Source organism: Ranitomeya imitator, chromosome 4, assembly GCF_032444005.1.
Source record: "Ranitomeya imitator isolate aRanImi1 chromosome 4, aRanImi1.pri, whole genome shotgun sequence".
NCBI classification, from domain to species: Eukaryota; Metazoa; Chordata; class Amphibia; order Anura; family Dendrobatidae; genus Ranitomeya; species Ranitomeya imitator.
Genome location: NC_091285.1, coordinates 320,666,484 through 320,687,246, shown reverse-complemented (window position 1 = coordinate 320,687,246; position 20,763 = coordinate 320,666,484). Strand labels below are relative to the sequence as shown.

General features: G+C 49.3%; 1 protein-coding gene across 1 annotated transcript in view; it reads left to right on the top strand.

Annotated features, from left to right (window-relative positions):
• Positions 1-885: 885 nt before the first annotated feature.
• The window catches only part of AASS (aminoadipate-semialdehyde synthase), a 78,372-nt gene continuing 58,494 nt past the window's right edge, over positions 886-20,763 (top strand). Inside the window, exons 1-2 of the mRNA XM_069764887.1 lie at positions 886-1,407; positions 8,050-8,267. Of these exons, the coding sequence (XP_069620988.1) occupies positions 8,058-8,267 (210 nt within the window). The 5' untranslated portion in view covers positions 886-1,407; positions 8,050-8,057. The remainder of the gene's footprint in view (positions 1,408-8,049; positions 8,268-20,763) is intronic.

Here is a 20,763-nt window from a genome sequence, read left to right as displayed (position 1 = left end):
GCATAGAGGAAGGCTCCCAACCTAACCTGCCAAGGGGAGTTCTTCTTGTTTCCGGGCTGCCTGGACTCCTTCTGTACCTGTTGCTGGTACCCTGGACTGAGGCCTACTACAACTCCAGTAAACCAGGTACAGACTGCAACCCTGTGTCCTCTGTTATTTACCAGCAACACATCATCCCTGCCATATACCTTGGGAGCCCTGGGGACCCCACTTCACCTGTGGGAAGCGTCACCATGCAGCTGCCATACCATCACCCCAGTGGACCCCTTTAAGCGGCGTTGGTCCCTACTGACCAAGAACCACAGGTGGCGTCACGAACAATAGACTTTCACAATACCCTTTAAAAGACTGTTCCCCTTGAATTGAGTCCCAGGGCCACGGACCGGTTCGCAGCCACTGTGACATAATATAATAATAATAATCTTTATTTTTATATAGCGCTAACATATTCCGCAGCGCTTTACATTTTGCACACATTATCCCTTTAAGAGCGACCGGACCTGGTACCGAGTACCCCACTGTCCTGGTGGGCGACTCAACAGCACAAGTCCACATCCCCAGCTAGGACCCCACCTTCATGTAACGTGACGAGGCATACGAGTGCCTCGCCCTCGGTCCCGCACCACCTTACACAGGTGGCAAGGAGTTAGCAGTCGTGGGCAACCTGCTTTGTGGTCCATGATAGGAAAGCTGCCTGCAGCCAGGACTGCAGCTGGGTCGGATTTTTGGTGACAGTCCTGCCACAGTTGCGTTGTCACACACTGCACATCACTAGACACAATGCCGCATTGTGCGATAGGCCAGGTCTGGTCACATGACCGACTTTGGAGCTTTGTGTGACCAGGTGGCAGCATACCCACAAGCATACCACAAGCCTTGGGCTTTGTGTGACCAGGTGGCAGCATACCCACTTGTAGCGCATGTGCAGTACACGTGTGCATCCCACCTAATGCTGACTGTATAGCGCCTGGCCCGGGCTGTACAGCTGCCTGCAGGATGGTGACAGGTGGGGGCTTTTACCACATTTGCCTTTCTATAGCGGCGGCTCCATGTGTTCCTATTGCCAGCAGCTGCCACTACAGCCTGAGCCGCCTCCAGCCTATCACAGGCCCCGGACTGGAGCGGTGGGCGGAGTCACAGTGCATTTTAGGTCATCATATCACAGATCTCGTTACCCTCAATGACGGCCTTCACAACAGGGATGCGCTTACCTCCCTGCTTCCTATTGGCTGAGAGGGAAGGCTGTGTCTTCTATGCGAGCAGCGATTGGTGGAAACGGAGTTGACGTTCTTGAATCCCTAAAGTTGTGTCTCTCACCTCTGGGCTCCTGACCCCGTCTCTCCCGGGGGTGTCGTGCAGGTGGTACAGGCCGCACGGTGCGTCACACCGCCACCTTGGTGCGGACAGGTAGGTGACCTCGTCGCTCAGGTCCTTCCCGGCCAGGTTACGGCTGGCAGGCCTGCTATGGGGGCACGCTGCTGCTCCGGCCGGCCGCGGTGTGGGGCGAGCCTGCCCCCACTAGTGCGGTGACCACGCCGGCTGTAGGGAGCCTCGTCACTCACGGTCACTGGGGGAGACAATGCCGCACGTTCAGCTGCTTGGCCCATTAACCCTTTCATTACATGCAGGTTAAAAGGGGTGCTCTGAAGTGTAGGACTATGGGAGAAGTTCCGAGTTGTTAGGGGCGCGCCCACTGATCCTGAGAACCTCTGAGGAGCCCTGTGTGTGGGGCGGTGGGCGACCATGGGCACTACTGCTCCGGTCATTGGTAAAGGGAATCTGTCAGTAGGATCAGCCCTCCTAACCCGTCTACGTGGCCATGTGGTCATAGGTGAATATAATGATACTAGATGGTGGCCCGATTATAACACATCGGGTATTCTAGAATATGTATGTAGTTTATTTATGAAGATTTTAGAATAATACATTGGATACACAGGATTTGCGCCTGTTGCTGATTGTTCGCGGCCGGCCACGTAGTATATAGCACAGCCACGTAGTATATAGCACAGCCACGTAGTATATAGCACAGCCACGTAGTATATAGCACAGCCACGTATTATATAGCATGCCCACGTAGTGTATAGCACAGCCCGCGCAGTACCATGCACGCAGTATATAACACAGCCCGCGTAGTATATAGCACAGCCCGCGTAGTATATAGCACAGCCCACGCAGTATATTGCACAGCCCACGTAGTATATAGCACATCCCTTGCAGTATATAGCAATGTGGACACCATATCCCTGTTAAAAAAAAGAATTAAAATAAAAAATAGTGATATACTCACCCTCCGTTGGCCCCCGGATCAAAGCGGTTACCGACGCTCCTCGCACGCTCCGGTCTGAAGAGTGCATTGCGGTCTCGCGAGACCGCTATGTCATCATCTCGCGAGACCGCAATGCATGGAGCGGTCACCGGGGCGTCTTGAGGAGCGGGAAAGGCCGGTTCCTGATCGGGGGGGCCGACGGATGGTGAGTATATAACGATTTTTTTTTTTTTATTATTATTTTTAACATTAGATCTTCTTACTATTCATGCTGCATAGGCAGCATTAATAGTAAAAAGTTGGTCACACAGGGTTAATAGCAGCGTTAACCGAGTGCGTTACGCCGTGGTCAACGCTGCCATTAACCCTGTGTGAGCGCTGACTGGAGGGGAGTACGGAGCGGCCACTGACTGCGGGGAGGAAGGAGCGGCCATGTTGCCGCCGGACTGTGCGCGTAGCTGATTGGTCGTGGCTGTTTTGCCACGACCAATCAGCGACTTGGATTTCCATGACAGACAGAGGCCGCGACCAATGTATATCCGTGACAGACAGACAGAAGGACAGACAGAAAGACGGAAGTGACCCTTAGACAATTAAATAGTAGACTAGATGGTGGCCCGATTCTAACGCATCGGGTATTCTAGAATTATTATTATTTATTGTTATAGCGCCATTTATTCCATGGCGCTTTACATGTAAGGAGGGGTATACATAATAAAAACAAGTACAATAATCTTAAACAATACAAGTCATAACTGGTACAGGAGGAGAGCGGACCCTGCCTGCGAGGGCTCACAATCTACAAGGGATGGGTGAGGATACAGTAGGTGAGGGTAGAGCTGGTCGTGCAGCGGTTTGGTCGATCGGAGGTTACTGCAGGTTGTAGGCTTGTCTGAAGAGGTGGGTCTTCAGGTTCTTTTTGAAGGTTTCAATGGTAGGCGAGAGTCTGAATATGCATGTCCCTGTTGAGAAAGCGATATAACGCGAAACGCGCATCCAGGGGAGCCACACCAGGAGGGGACACCTTTCCTAGCAGAATCACAATGGGTAAGCCGGATCTAATATATGATGTACTATAGGCACTATGCGGTTGTGTTTGTTATATTGAAGAGATACCGGTGGGACCCTGAATGGAATGGCTAATGATCTAAATATGCTAGTGTAAGGGATGATATTAAGACATACTTGATATATGAGATTGTGTTTATCCCTCCTTGTGTCCTGGCTATCACCACGTCTCCTTTTTTATCTTCCTGTATGTGCAGAGTGCCTACAGTACTTACTGCACTGTTCGCATTAGATATGTGTCTGATGCTAATATTGGTGTTATCATTATTGTTATTTTTTCATATAATTACCTAATAAACATTATACCTTTTTAATAACTATGGTGTTATGGATGTTCATGCTCCGTTTTTTCGTATTGATCCTTGCTTGGAGCAGTCCTGGTTGGCTAACGCCTGTTGGGCGTATAGGGAGAGCTAATGATATTAGCTCCTCATCACTAATTATCTTAGTGCTTCATGGTTTCGCTATTGAGAGTCTGAATATGCATGTCCGCGTAGTATATTGCCCAGCCACGTAGTATATTGCCCAGCCACGTAGTATATTGCCCAGCCACGTAGTATATTGCCCAGCCACGTAGTATATTGCCCAGTTAGGGTACGTTCACATTTGCGTTGTTGTGTGTTGCATCGGTGACACAACGCATGCAAAACGCATGCAAAAACGCATTGTTTTGTGACGCAAGCGTCCATTTTTGGCTTGATTTTGGACGCAAAAAAAAATGCAACTTGCTGCGTCCTCTGCGCCCTGATGCTTGCGCCAAAAATGCTGTATGCGTCACAAAATGCAAGACAACGCATGTCCATGCGCCCCCATGTTAAATATAGGTGCGCATGACGCATGCGTCACCGCGGCTGTGCCCGACGCAACGCTAATGTGAACGTAGCCTTACGTAGTATATTGCCCAGCCACGTAGTATATTGCCCAGCCACGTAGTATATTGCCCAGCCACGTATACAGCACAGAACCACCTCGGACTGGGGTCTCGCACAGACCGGCACCTGTCAGCAGCAGCAGTCAGGCCGTACAGCGCCGGCAGCACTGGGCACCATACTTGCCGTGGGGACTGAGGTGCCTCACCTTGGCCGCTCTGCTCCTCCTCCTCCCACGTTACCTTCCCCCTTCCTAGGCTCATAGCCTCGGCTCCCGTGGGGATTCGCGCCACCTTCCCGCCACCCTCTTGTTTTTCCTTGTCTCACTCTCGCGAGATCCCAATGCATGGAGCGGTCACCGTAGCGTCGCGAGGAACGGGAAAGGCAGGCGCGAGCGCATCGTCGTACAATGGAGGGTTAGAATAGCAGGTTTTTTGTTTTTTTTATTATTTTTAACATTAGATCTTTTTACTATTGATGCCGCATAGGCAGCATCAATAGTAAAAAGTTGGGGACACATGGGGTTAATAGCAGCGGTTACGGAGTGCGTTACCCGCGGCATAACGCGGTCTGATACCGCGGGCAATAACCCTGTGTGAGCGGTGACTGGAGGGGAGTATGCGGGCGCTGGGCACTAACTGCGGGGAGTAAGGAGCTGCCATTTTCTTCCAGACTGTGCCCGTCGCTGATTGGTCGTGGCTGTTTTGCCGCGACCAATCAGCGACTTGGATTTCCATGACAGACAGAGGCCGCGACCAATGAATATCTGTGACAGACAGAAAGACGGAAGTGACCCTTAGACAATTATATAGTAGATGTGTGATCTGGTGTCTTATTCCAGAGAACTCCACATCTTTCTTATGTGTGAATGAGCTGACCAGTACTATGGGCCGGACCCTGATCTGCAGGAGAATCTGCCTCCAGAGCTTACTGTGATGGGACTGCCGGTGATGGCTGAGCGCTGCGCTCGCCTGCTCTTCAGCACTCACGATTGACCACTGCTCCACTCACTCTTGGGATCTTGGGGGGTCTCGGGTCAAACGCTCAGCAATCAGGAAGTTGTCCCCTATACCACTGATACTTGTAAAGTGCAAAAAAAGGAAATATGAGCCTTTTTCTTTTTTGTTTACAGCCATGAAGGAAGACAAATACAATTGTGTTCCTTTTGTATACAATATTCATGTACAAAATATATATCAGTCACTCACGGTCATAGAAGACCCCTGTGGACTTCTCCGTATACTTTGTCGTCCAAGTGCAGTCTGACATCCGCGGACACAGACAATGGAGAGATTCAGTTCTGCGTCTTCTCCACACCAGTGCTGAGGTTGATCCAATTCTCCCACATGAGACAATCTATGACGGAGGTTGAGCCGAGTGTCATCAGCTTAATCAGCCCGATTCTCCTGCATGAGAAAGTATTCGCTCATTTAACCCCTTATTTGAAGACTGGCTCAAAGTTTTAGCTTATGTGCCCATGTGAAGTATTTGGTGCAGAAATGTCTGCATTTCTTCTGCATAAAATTGGTGCGTTTTTGTGTTTTTTACTTGTGTTTTTGGTGCACATTTTTTTTCCCCATTCAGTAAGTGACATCTGTAGCAAAAATGTTGAAAGAATTGCCATGTTGCAGATATAAATCAGTTAAGGCTACTTTCACACTTCTGTCTTTTAGAATCAGTCACAATCCGTCAAAGTGTTGAAAAGACGGATCCTGTGCAGATTGTAAAAAACGGATGGACTGGATCCTGTTTTTTGATGGATCCGTCGATGCAGCAGCTGCAGGAAAAATGGGCTAAATTAAAGGAATAGAAATCCTCCCAGGCATGCTCAGTGTAAAAAAAAAATAAAAAATGGAATCTGTTGCTGGATTCCGTCATTTGACGGACAGCAACGGATTCTGCGCCCATAGGCTTCCATTCTAGCCAACGACGGACGCCGCAGGATCCGTCGCTGTACGTTTTTTTTTTTTACGCAGACAAAAAACATTGCATTGAATGTTTTTTCAGACGACAGTCCGCCAAAACACGTGAGGTCATTCGTCGCGATCCGTCGCTAATACAAGTCTATGGGAAAAAAACGGATCCTGCGGGCACATTTGCAGGATCCGTTATTTTTCCCAAAATGACGCATTGCAACGGATCTGAAAAGATGGAAGTGTGAAAGTAGCCTTAGGCTCCTTTCACACTAGCGTCGGAATCTCCCCGTCGCAATGCGTCGGGGAGAGATTCCGACGCTAGCGTTTGCTGCATTGCACAATGGGTGCAGCGGATGCATTTTTCCGTCGCATCCGCTGCCCCATTGTAAGGTGCGGGGAGGTGGGGGCGGAGTTCCGGCCGCGCATGCGCGGACGGAAAAAGCGGTCCATCAGGAGAAAAAAACGTTACATGTAGCGTTTTTTTTTTCTCCCGACGGTCCGCAAAAGCACGACGCATCCGTCGCAAGACGGATGCGAAGTGTGGCAATCCGTCGCAAATGCGTCGTCAATAGAAGTCTATGGGGAAAAAACGCATCCTGCAAGCACTTTTGCAGGATGCGTTTTTTCTGCAAAACGACGCATTGTGACGGATTTAAAAAAAACGCTAGTGTGAAAGTAGCCTAAGCCACAAATAAGCAACAAATGCAGGAGACTTCAAGATTCTCATCCACTTTTCTGGCATCAAGAAACCTTTCAGGTTTTGTGTCAAGTTTACACAGAAAAAGACTCAACAAATGCTTACGGCGTTGGGTCATCCGGAAGCAGTTAAGCTACTTTCACACATCAGGTTTTCTCTGTCAGGCTCAATCCGGCTAAATTTAAAAAAACTGGATCCAGCAAATGTTGCCGCCGGATCCAGTTTTTTCCCCATAGACTTGTATTAGTGCCGGATTGCGCCGGATGAAATTGCGTTTCGTCCGTTTTTCACCTGATCTGGAAAATCTACCGTTTCTGGAAAAATTGTCCATAGCAATGTTTTTTGTCTCCGGCGAAAAAGCCGGAAGTGCCGGATCCGGCGCTTCCGGCTGTTAGCTAGAATGGAAGCCTATGGGAGCTGGAAGATGCCGGATCTGGAAAATGACAGATTCCGGCTCCGGATTCCGGTTTTTTAAACTGAGCATGCTCTAAATTTTTTTTTTTTTATCCAATAATCTAGATATGCTAGCCGGATCCATCAAAAAACCAGATCCGTCGCATCAGTTTTTCACAATCTGCCGCATCCGGTTTTTCCAACATTCGCCGGATTGTGCCTGGATAGCTTCCGTCACAATCTGTCGCTTTTTGAGAATTGCAGGATCCTGCATTTTCCCATAGACTTGTAGTAGTGACGGATTGTGACGGATGGCCATCCGTCATGCACTGGATGTGCCGTGTTTTGGCGGACCGTCGGCACGAAAAAAAGGTGTAACGTTTTTTTGTACGTCGAATCCGCCGTTTCCTACCGCGCATGCGCAGCCAGAACTCCGCCCCCTCCTCCACGGGACTTTACAATGGGCAGCGGATGCGTTGAAAAACTGCATCCGCTGCCCACATTGTGCACAATTTTCACAACGTGCGATGGCCCCGTACCGACGCAAGTGTGAAAGAAGCCTTAGAGAGGTGGTCCAGCACCTATATATTCCCAGGGTGGTAACAGCTGGACGTGATCAGTGTGTAGTGGCTGCAGTGAGATCCTCCCCCATTCATTACACAATGCAAAAGTTTAACAATAAAGCAAATCTTTCACTGCTTTGCGCAGACAGAATGGAAATTGTGAATTCTGAAGATCGCACTTTTGTTTCTGTCGTTGATTTTTGTTGCTCCTATTTCTTAATATTGTCTTGGATGCTTTCCCTTAATATTGTAAACTTTGTCTTACATTTCCAAGGTCTCAACATGTGGCAAGTTGTGAAGTGTCGGAGGTATAATGCTTTCTATGACCAGTTGGTGCGTCGTCACCATAAAGCTGTACTCGCGATAAGAAGGGAAGACATCAATGCCTGGGAGAGGAGAGCACCGCTTGCTCCAAAGCATGTGAAGGAGCTCACAAACCTGGGCTACAAGGTCCTGGTGCAGCCATCGAATAGAAGAGCAATCCATGAGAAGGTATTGTCCGTGTAATGGATCTATCACCGCCATTCATCCTTTCGTTTTAGCTTTTTGTGAATGCAGACAGAATTTTTGCCAAGGAATTAATAGGGATAAAGGCCAAATCACTGTTCAACTACATATATTTAATGCAGTTTTTAAATGTGGGCGTTTTTCAGTTGTATTTTGGGTGGAATCTGCCTTGAAAAGACGTTATGTAAAAACATCCTTTGGGTACATTCGGACAAATTTTTGGGGGTTCCTGTGCTGTTCTTGTGGAGAATAAATAAATGGAGCTCACAAATGCAACGTAAGCCTGTGTGCTATACACATTGCTCACATATTAGACTTCTATAGTGCGCACACACTGCTCACATATTAGACACATACAGTACACACACCGTATATACAGCCATGGCCCAAAATGTTGACACCCTTGAAATCATTCCACAAAATAAAGTATTTCTCTTACCCCATGACGGCACTAACGAGAGAGGGATCCGCCCTCAGGGACAGGAAACCCACAGGTTAAAAAGGCGGGACCTCTCCTCCACCTCAGTTCGGTTTCCTGTCCCCGACGGGGATCCCACAGCTCACCATTCAGGAGTCCAGGGACCATCGGGCCGAGTTCAGGCAGCGGGGGGCCCTGCCACGGTCTCAGGTGGATTCCTCCCTGAAGGCGCGTTCCGGGGTCGGCGGGCCTCGTGGATATGCGCGGAAGGGAGGCAGTGAAGAGGACCGAGCCTGCCTCTTCTCTTTTCAATGGAGTGGTCGGTAATAGGTAGCGGCGGCTACCTGGAGGTTTCCTCCGCCGGTCCATGAGGCGCACAGGGGGTGGTGACGCCGGTCACCGACAAGCGGCAGGACGCAGGGTGCAGCGGCGGCTGCAGAAGCTCCGTCCCTCCTGTGAGCCGGCAAGTAGTGAGCGCGCGCGCGAGGTCCGGCAACTTACTGCGCAGGCGCGGGGGTCACTTCCGGGGTCGGCGCAAGGTACCTCTGGGTAAACCGGAAGTTACCTGGCGCCGCTCTGTCAGCATAAAACCGGAAAAAAAGGGGCATACCGCTGCTCAGTAATTACCACCATGAGTGGAATAGAGAAGTCGGTGGAAGAAATTTCACAGGCCCCTGTGACAAAGAATCCGAAGGAGCGCCATTCGTCACGGAAACCTACGCAGCGCAGCAGCTCAGGATCCCAGCGCAGCAGAGGCTCTGGTGGATCCAGGAGGGAGACGGTGGTTCAAGTGGAGGAGGCATCCTCAAAGCCACAACCGGTATCTTCCTCACATTAGGAGGGTAAGTGACCTCCGTGAAAGTGTATATTCTAATAGGGGTTTATTGTTTCCTAGGGAAAGAAATGCCAAGGGAAAAGTAAACATAAAGTGTGCCCACTTTGTTCAGCAGATTTGCCAGATTCGTGGGTTAAAAAACTCTGTGCGTCATGTATTAGGAACACCATTAATGAGGAGACGCCGAGTTTCACATCTGAATTAAAAGACTTAATTAAAACCCAGGTGGCAGATGCACTAAAAAGCGTAAAAAACCGTAAAAGAAAACATAAAGAAAAAACTCCAGATTACAGCTCCAGCGAGGGAGATAGCACGAGTGAGGATTCAGATAGTTCTACAGCTTCAGCATCCTCCTCCGCATCTTCAGAAAGCGGCCGCAACTGTTTCCCAATAGATGAAACGGATGCACTGGTAAAAATGGTTAGGGCGACAATGGGCCTGGCGGACACTCGTTCCAAAAAATCCGTACAAGATCTAATGTTTAGTGGCCTGGAACAAAAGAAGTACAGAGTATTCCCATAAAATGAAAAAATACAAACCCTAATAAAAAAGGAGTGGAAAAGACCGGACAAAAAAGTACTGTTGACACCCAAAAGGAAATACCCATTTGACGACCCAGCCTGCGCATCATGGGGAAAGGCGCCAAAATTAGACGTCGCCATTGCGAAAGCCTCCAAAAAATTCGCTCTGCCTTTTGAGGACATGGGAACCCTCAAGGATCCTATGGATAAAAAGGCCGATGTCTTTCTAAAGGGGTCCTGGGAGGCCGCCAGCGGGGGGCTAAAACCCGGTATAGCTGCTACTTGTACAGCGAGAGCTCTGATGGTCTGGCTAGATCATTTAGAGACTCAATTAAAAAATAAAACCCCGAGAGAGTCTATACTGGACTCAGTGTCAGCAATGAGAGGTGCTGCTGCGTATCTAGCAGATGCCTCAATAGACTCAGTTAGGCTGACGGCAAGATCAGCTTCTTTCTCAAATGCGGCTAGGAGAGCATTATGGCTGAAGTGCTGGCCGGGGGATCTGCAAACTAAAGCCAAGCTGTGTTCCATACCGTGTGAAGGGGAATACTTGTTCGGTCCCACCCTAGACGATGTCCTCGAAAAAGCGTTGGATAAAAAGAAAGCCTTTCCAGGATTCCCAAATCAGTCTTACAGGCGGCCCTTTCGAGGGAGAAGGTTCACACAAAGACGCCCCCCAAAAAACCAAAAGGAGGGGTGGGAAGACAGAAAATTCAAAAAAGGAGGGTTTATGTTTAACAAACCGGAGAATAAAAAACAGCCACAATGAGGGTGCGCCCCATGTAGGAGGGAGACTGACTCACTTTCTTCAAACCTGGGAAAAAATTTCTGGAAGTGCCTGGACTTTAAACATCATAAAGACGGGCCTAAAACCAGCCTTTCACACAATGCCACACAGTCAGTTTGTGGTTACACCACAAAGAAAGTCGGAGATCGAGCAACTGAGTATCCAGAGGGAAGTTCTCAGTGTTCTGGAAAAGAAAGTCTTACAGGAAGTTCCACAACAGGAAGAGACGAGGGGATTTTATTCTCCACTTTTTCTTCGAACGAAGCCGGACGGAACTTTCAGGGTGATAATAGGTTTGAAACAACTAAACAAATACCTGGTGATAGAGAAATTCAAAATGGAAACAATAAAATCATGTGTCAGATCCCTTATCCCGTCTTGTTTCATGACTGTAATAGACCTAAAAGACGCGTATTATCATGTGCCAATACATCCGGAGTTCCGAAAGTACCTCAGAGTGGCAGTGATGATACAAGGGAGATTAAAACATTACCAATACAGAGCTCTTCCGTTTGGTCTAGCCATTGCCCCAAGGGTATTTACAAAATTAATGGCGGAAGTAATGGCCCATATAAGGGAACAAAACATATTGATTGTGCCTATCTGGACGACCTACTAGTGATGGGCAGTTCCTCTCTTCATTGCAGCCAGCAACTAGACAGAGTGATGGTAGCCCTATCAAGTCTAGGATGGTTTCTGAACCTGGAAAAGTCCAGGCTTATCCCGTCTCAAGTGCAGCTGTACTTAGGGATAGTAATAGACTCGACAAAGCAAGAGTGTCGTCTACCAGAAGAGAAAGTATCCAATATGATACATCTAGTGAATCAGTTGAGTGTTTCTCCTCTGATCACTCTAAGGAAAGCCATGTCCATACTGGGATCAATGACATCTTGTATCCCAGCGGTCCAGTGGGCTCAGAGCCACTCGAGAGATCTCCAGTGGGAAATACTAGAAGCAGTATCCCACGCAGGAGGAAATTTAGAGACGCAATTAAAAATATCCTCTCGGACAAAAACTTCCTTAAGCTGGTGGACAAATCCATCCAACCTCAGGAGAGGGGTTCCATGGGTATGGCCGGTCTCGATAATCCTGACCACAGACGCAAGTCCTTGGGGGTGGGGGGCCCACCTAAACAGGCAAATTGCCCAAGGTCCTTGGTCAGGGGAAGAAAAAGACCTTACTTCGAACATGAAAGAGCTTTTAGCAGTTCAGTACGCCATCAATCATTTTTTAACATCCCTCCGTTCCCACCACGTGAGAGTACTGACGGACAACAGGGTGGTAGCATATTTAAATCATCAGGGAGGGACGAGGTCTCAATCCCTAATGAAAGTGACAAATTTCATCATGTCGCAAGCAGAAGCCAACTTGTCCTCCCTGACAGCCCTTCACATAAAAGGGTCAGAAAATCAAACTGCAGATTTTCTAAGCAGGACCCAATTAAAACAGGGGGAATGGGAGTTAAATACAAAAATATTCAAACGCATAGTGGATCTTTGGGGGGCCCCGGATATAGATCTATTTGCAAACAATCAAAATCGGAAAACGGAGGCCTTCTGCTCGATAGATCCTCGGGGGAGTCCAGTGGCTATAGACGCGTTGTTAATTCCATGGAAATTCCATCTAGCTTATGTGTTTCCTCCGATAGCTCTAATTCCCTTAGTCTTGAAGAAAATCAGGGAAGACAGAGCCAAAGTGATATTGATAGCTCCGTTCTGGCCGAAAAGAGTATGGTTCCCATGGCTACGCCTAATGTCCATAGCGGATCCATGGGTACTCCCAGATATCCCAGACCTTCTGCATCAAGGGCCAGTGAATCACCCACAAATAAAAAGTTTGCACATGACGGCCTGGCTTTTGAAAGGGAACTGTTAACAAAAAAGGGATTTTCTTCAAATTTAATTTCTACCCTGCTGGCCAGTAGAAAACCTATAACTACCAGAGCCTATGGCAAAGTCTGGAAAAAGTTCCTCTCCACGTCAGGGGTTATCCTATCAAATCAGATGCCAATTCAGGAAATTTTAGAATTTCTTCAAAAAGGATTAGAGAAAGGCCTAGCAACAAACACTCTGAAAGTTCAGATTGCAGCATTGGGTGCCCTTTACAACCAGGATTTGGCGGGAATCACTGGGTAAAAAGATTTATTAGAGCATCTACTAGGTCCAGACCAGTTATACATCTCACCGCTCCTCCCTGGGATCTGAACTTAGTCCTTTCAGCACTAACTAAGGCACCGTTCGAACCTTTATCTCAGGCTTCACTGAAAATAATATCTTGGAAAACCTGTTTATTGGTGGCCCTAACCTCAGCTCGCAGGATTAGTGATCTGCAGGCCTTATCAGCTTACCCACCTCTAACCCAAATATTAGATGACAGAGTAATCCTTAAAACTGACCCTTCTTACCTTCCCAAAGTGGCGTCAAAATTCCACAGATCTCAAGAGATAGCGTTACCATCTTTTTGCCCCAATCCAAAAAACAAAAAAGAGGAGGCTCTACACACACTAGACGTAAAGAGATGTCTAACACACTATCTGTCAGCCACAAGGGAGTGTAGGAAAGGGAGGGCTCTGTTTGTCTGTTTTCAGGGACCAAATAAGGGTCACAAAGCATCGAAAGCCACGTTGGCAAGGTGGGTAAGAGATGCCATCAAGATGTCATATACCTCTTCCGGAGAACAAGCTCCGGACACAATTAAGGCCCATTCAACCAGGTCGGTGGCAACCTCTTGGGCTGAACGTGGTGGAGCATCAATAGATCAAATATGTAGAGCAGCCACTTAGTGCTTGAAGAATGTAGAGGGGGAAGACCATCAGCTTAATCTATCTTCTCCCTCAGACTTAACTTTTGGTAGGAGAGTTCTTGAGGCAGTAGTCCCACCCTAAAACTTTCATTCTTTGAAATTCTCTCGTTAGTGCCGTCATGGGGTAAGAGAATATCGTAGTTACTTACCGATAACGGTATTTCTCTGATCCCATGACGGCACCTGTATATTCCCTCCCTTCACGTATGGGTGTCCACACTACTAATAATTTAAGTCATGAGGTGTGCAAAAAAAAAAAAAAAATATATATATATATATATATATATATATATATACTTATATACTTATATAAGTTATATAGTTATGATTTGTTTTGTAAAAATAACCAATTAAGTAACAGCAGAAATTCCCTGCAAGGCTCTGTAAACCAACTGAGGTGGAGGAGAGGTCCCGCCTTTTTAACCTGTGGGTTTCCTGTTCCTGAGGGCGGATCCCTCTCTCGTTAGTGCCGTCATGGGATCAGAGAAATACCGTTATCGGTAAGTAACTACGATATTCTCCCAGAAAATTATTGCAATTACACATGTTTATTTCATTTGTGTGTACTGTAACAGCACAAAAAAAAACAAGATAAAAAAAAAAAGGCAAATTGGACATAATTTCACATACAACTCCAAAAATGGTCCAGACAAAATTTTTGGCACCCTTAACTTAATATTTGGTTGCACACCCTTTGGATAAATAACTGCAATCAATCGTTTTCTATAATCATCAACAAGCTTCTAACACCTCTCAACTGGAATTTTGGACCACTCTTCTTATGCAAACTGCTCCAGATCTCTCATATTTGCAGGGTGCTTTCTCCCAGCAGCAATTTTAAGATTCCACAGGTATTCAATTGGATGCATTCAATCTTTGCTAGTCACTTCAGAACTCTCCAGGACTTTGTTTCCATCCATTTCTAGGTGCTTCTTGAAGTATGTTTGGGGTCATTGTTCTGCTGGAAGACCCATGACCTAGGACACAAACCCAGCTTTCTGACTTTGGGCACTACATTGCGACCCAAAATCCTTTGGTAATCTTCAGATTTTGTGATGCCCTGCACACGGTCAATGCACCCAGTGCCAGAGGCAACAAAGTAACCCCAAAACATCTTTGAACCTCCAACATATTTGCCTGTAGGCATTGTGTTATTTTCTTTGTAGGCCTAATACTGTTTTTTTGGTAAACAGTAGAATTATTTTCTTTATTAAAAAGTTCTACCTTGATCTCATCTGTCCACAAAATGCTTTCCCAGAAGGATTTTAGGTTGCTTACATTTTGGCAAACTGCATTCTAGCTTTTTTGTCTCTGTCTGCAGTGGGGTTCTCCTGGGTCTCTTGCCATAGAGTTTCATTTAATTCAAATGTTGAAGGATAGTTCGCACTGATGCACCCTGAGCCTGCAGGACAGCTTAATTTTTTGGAACCTGATTGGGACTGTTTATCCACCAACCAGACTATCCTGTGTTGCAACCTTTCATCAATTTTTCTCTGCCGTCCATGTCCAGGGAGATTAGCTGTAATGCCATGGGTTTTAAAGTTCTTGATTATGTTGTGCACCTTGAACAAAGGAGCATCATGACCTCTGAAGATCGACTTGTAAGATAGGAGGCACACGTAAAATTTATTTTTACTCCGGTTTTTCTGACTGGATTACAGATGAAGAAAAGTGGTTCTCCTGCGAGACTCTCAGCATGGCTCCTTCCTCGGCCCCCTATTACAGGGTGCCCGGTTGAAGTCGAGATGGCTATTCCCCATGTCGCTCCTTCCCCAGTCCCTCGGGTGCTGGTTCGAAGTCGAGAACCCCCCCCCCCCCATCCCCAATTCCTTTTGGTTTCTGGGTTGAGGTCTAGGCGAGGATAAAGCCCCCTGATGGTGACCGGCACCCTCCCTAATCCCCCTCTGGGGGCATTAGGTTGAGACGCCTCAGATAGGGCCTGTACAGGCACCACTCTGCAGCTCCCAGCAGCATGGGCCAGCACACTGCGCCTGCATCCAGGGACCCCAGCCCAGCTGCTGGCTCCTGTCGGGGTCGGGGGGAGTGCAGGCAGGCATTGGAACATCTGAGATACAGGGCTCCCTGCGCCCCTGTCTCTGCGGCAGCACCAGCTCTATAGTGCCTCATGGGGACCCCTCACAGGGCCCCCCTTCCGCTTATAGCCCCACTGCTATCCTGCCTTTAAATCCGGGGGGTCCGGTTCAGATCCGACCCCCATTTCCCCCCCCCCCCTGGACTTCCGCGCCGGCCTGGAGCCTTCCTGGGCATCAGGCATTTAATTTAGGCCGCGGCTTCTGTCATAGAGGGGGCGGATCGCGATAGAAAGGAAACATTTTTTCACAGCTCTGCCACCCTTTTTCAGCTCTCCGCCCCCTTCTCCCCCTTCCTCTTCTTCTCGGTGGCCATTTGTGCTGCAGGACAAGGATTAACCCTGCATCTCCCTGTCAGCAAGACCAGGCCAGCCAGTCTCCGGGGGGCACAAGACTGTGGATCTTCGGCGCTGGACCTAGGGGCAAACTGGTGGGGTAAGATCACAGCTGTTTTTTTTTTTTTTTTTTTACTCGGCTGTGAATCCTTATTCCCTATAAGGCTCCCTTATAGGTTCCTCTGCATAGCCATAGAACCAGACAGGCATGCTATTATGCATTCTGCACAGCCTGCAGGACCGCTCTCCCCAGGGTAAGCATTTACCCTCACTGCCAGGACTGCATCCAGACTACTGTCAGAGCCCCAAGAAGCCCCTACCAATGCTTCGGTGTCTAATGCCACGCCGGAATGGGTCACTTAGATGTCGCAATCTATGACGCAGTCTATAGATAACCTAACCTCCACATTGCTTCAGGCTCTGCAGAGTTATGCCTCGGCTATGACCGCTACCCAGCTAAGGGAGAGCTTGACTCAGGGACAGGACGACCCTGGCACATCCACGTCTAGGTCAGGATGCAAGCGGACCCATAGGTCAAGTCCATCTACATCATCCCATAGCACACGGTCATCCCCTTCTAGGGAGAGACACCGTAGTTCCAGGTCATCTAGACCGTCCCCTTCCAGGGGCAGACAATGCAGATCTCCGCAATCCCTGACCAGAGAAGGCCTCTGCCCCAGCTCACCCAGCAGGGGATGCCTCAGTGATACACAGAATCCAGAAGGCATCTGTGACTCAGACTCAGACAAGGAAACGGCCTGAGAAAAAATTCGCTAATCGCAAATACCTGGAGGCAAGGTACTCCTTCCCACAGAAGGACACCAAGGAATGGACAGCTCCACCCGAAGTGGACCCCCCCCCAGTCTCTAGGCTAGCAGCACTGCCAAATAGCTCAACCCTCAGGGACGCAGCAGACTGGCAGGTAGAACGCATGGCTCGTTCAATTTTCGAGGCTGCAGGGGCATCCCTGGCTCCCGCATTCACTTCAGTTTCGGCTGCCAAGGCCATTCTGGCCTGGGCCAAAAATTTACAAGCTGGCCTCCAAGCATCCGCTCCTGAGCTGTCGGACCAAGCGGTTCAAATAGCGGTTGTAGCAGATTACATGCTTCATTCAGCTCTGGATTCAGCAAGGGTTGTAGCGGGGATAGCATCAAACGCCATCACAATTCGGCGTATCCTCTCGCTGCGGAATGGAAAGCGGACGCAGCCTCAAAGAAGTCCCTCACGCACCTCCCCTACCTCAGTGGGCGACTCTTCGGTGAACAGTTGGGCACAATGATATCCAACGCCACCGGGGGTAAGAGTACCTCTCTTCCCCAACTGAAACATAAACGCACTTACAAGAAGCGTAACCAAACTCTATTCCGATCCTTTCGGAACTCCTCGGGCTGGTCCGTCTCGCGTTCAGCACAAAATCGTAACCGTTCCCCACGCAGGGACAACTCACGTTCGACGCAAAGGTCGGACATGACCTGGCAGTCAAAAGCAGGCCAGTCTAAGCCCAGAGGAGGAAAATCTCAGACTTTCTCCTCATCATGACTCACGGACTCCGGGAGACACCACTTCCGTAGGCGGCCGACTTTTGCTCTTTCATCAAGTCTGGCTGCCTATTACAGAAGACAGGTGGGTCAGGGAACTAGTGTCTTCCGGGTACAAGATAGAGTTCACCTCCAACCCATCGGACCGATTCTTCCTCTCTGTCCCCCCAAAACCACAGGCCAAGGCTCGTGCCTTCCACCAAGCGGTCTCCTCACTTTTTCAAGCAGGAGTCATAGTACCGGTCCCCACGGCCGAGCGCTTCTGAGGGTTCTACTCCAATCTATTTGTAGTTCCCAAGAAAGGAGGCAGCGTACGGCCCATACTGGACCTAAAACAGCTCAACAAATATGTGCGGGTCCGTCACTTCCACATGGAGTCCCTTCGGTCCATCATTGCTTCCATGGAGAAGGGAGCATATCTCGCCTCCATAGACATACAAGACGCATACCTGCATATACCTATTACACCCGCCCATCAGAGATTTCTCAGGTTCGCAATCGACCAGGACCACTACCAGTTTGTGGCTCTCCCGTTCGGACTCGCCACGGCTCCCAGAGTGTTCACCAAAGTCATGGCAGCCACCATGGACGTCCTGCACTCCAGAGGCATAGTAGTCGTTCCATACCTGGATGATCTACTCGTCAAGGCTTTCACCTTCAAGGACTGCGAGCTCAACGTCTCAATCAAAATCGACACTCTGAGTCGCATGGGCTGGTAAGTCAACCTACAAAAGTCATCACCAACCCCGAGTCAGTCTCTGACCTTCCTGGGAATGCTATTCAACACCTCCAGGGGTCTGGTGCTCCTTCCCAAGGACAAGGCACTGGCTCTCCACCTAGGAGTTTGCACTCTCCTCCACAAACCCCCGCGATCTCTCTGGTTTGCCATGAGAATACTCGGCAGGATGGGGGCAGCAATAGAAGCAGTCCCATTTGCCCAGTTTCACCTCAGGCCTCTCCAACTAGCCATCCTCAAGTCCTAGGACAAGAACCCTTTCTCTCTCGACAGGGAGTTCCGGCCAACGTCAACGAGGAGGTCCCTGCACTGGTGGCTCAATTCAACCTCACTAGCAAAGGGGAAATCCTTTCTCACCGGCATTGGTGGCCAGAACCTTCCATTGACGAGCCTGACGAGTTGGGGTGCAGTGCACCTACACCACAGGGCACAGGGCAAGTGGTCCCCAGTGGAAGCGACCATGCCCATCAACATCCTGGAACTTTGTGCCATCCTCCTGGTATTGAGGTCCTTCCATCACTTACTGGCAGCCTCTCACATCAGAATACAGCCGGACATTGCCACGGCTGTGGCATATGTGAATCACCAAGGGGGGACCCGCAGTACCCAGGCGATGCGAGAAGTGTCACACATCCTCCACTGGGCGGAGGACATGGGGTCGGTTCTCTCGGCTGTCCACATTCAGGGTAGCAGACTTCCTCAGCCGACAAGGAATCGACTCGGGAGAGTGGTCTCTCCATCCCGAAATTTTTCGCCAGTTCTGCCATCGCTGGGGGACCCCGGATGTGGACCTAATGGCATCCCACTTCAATGCCAAAGTCTCCAACTTCATGGCCAGAACACACGATCCGCGGTCGCTCGGAGCAGACGCTCTGGTTCAGGACTCGACCCAGTTCCAGCTTCTGTACATTTTTCCACCTCTCCCCCTGAGATCCAGAGTGGTGAGGAAGATCAAGCAAAAGGGAGTTCCAACCATCCTAATCGCACCGAACTGGCCCAGACGTACATGGTACGCCGACATCGTACAGCTTACAGCAGACGCCCCCTGGCGCCTCCTCGACCGCCCGGATCTTCTATCACAAGGCCTTTTCTACCACCAGAACTCAGGGGCCCTCAATTTGATGGTGTGGCCCTTGAAAGCTGGGTTCTAACCCAGGCAGGGCTCTCGCCGGACGTCATTAGGACCATGATCAGGGCACAGAAGCCAGCTTCTGCCAAGATTTATTATCGTACCTGGAAAGCTTTCTTTACCTGGTGCAAATCTCGTGGCCAGACCCCATTCCCTTATTCCCTCCCCAAACTACTTGGTTTTCTCCAATCGGTTTCTGGAGACCAGGCTGTCCCTGGGCTCGCTTAAGAGCCAGGTGTCAGCCCTCTCAGTGCTTTTTCAAAGGCGCATTGCTACCAAGCCGCAAGTAACGACTTTTCTTCAGGGGGTTTCCCGATTGGTTCCCCCTTACAGATGACCACTAGAAACGTGGGACCTCGACCTGGTCCTGACAGCATTGCAGGAACCACCCTTCGAACCCCTTAAGGAGGTCCCGCTCCGCCTTCTATCCCAGAAGGTGGTTTTCCTGGTGGCAATCACCTCGCTACGCAGGGTGTCTGAACTGACAGCACTCTCCTGCAGACGGCCCTTCCTGGCTTTTCACCAGGACAAGGTAGTTCTCCGTACGGTCCCATCCTTCCTTCCGAAGGTTATGTTCAACTTCCACCTCAATGAGGACATTTCACTGCCATCCCTTTGTCCAGTCCCGGTTCATAGAGTGGAGAAGGCTCTGCATACGCTTGACCTTGTCAGGGCATTGAGTATATATGTGTCCAGGACTGCATCCTTCTGGAAGTCTGATTCTCTTTTCCTTCTTCCGGAAGGCGACCGCAAGGGTCTGCCAGCTTCCAAAGCTACCCTTGCCAAGTGGATCAAATCCACCATACAAGAGGCCTACCGCCTTAAGAATTCTCCTCTTCCAGCCAGTATTGCGGCACACTCTACACGGGCGGTAGGGGCCTCCTGGGTCATTCGGCACCAGGCTTTGACACAACAAGTGTGTAAGACAGCCACTTGGACTAGCCTACACACGTTTACTAAACACTACAGAGTTTATACCCAGTCCTCAGCGGACGCGAGCCTGGGTAGATGTGTTCTGCAGGCGGCAGTGCCCCAAGTGTAGGGCCTGTCTGCACAATATTCGTCCATTGCTTCCCACCCAGGGACTACTTTGGGACGTTCCATGGTCCTGTGTCCCCCAATGAGGCGACAGAGTAAAGGACATTTTTGTGTACTCACTGTATAATCTCTTTCTCTTAGCCTCTAATTCGGGGACATCGCTCCCTCCCTGTTGCCCTTTCCGGGCCGTTGTTACTGTTGAGTTCTCATATTGTTTTCTTGAGCTCGTACATAGTTCATATGCCTTCATAT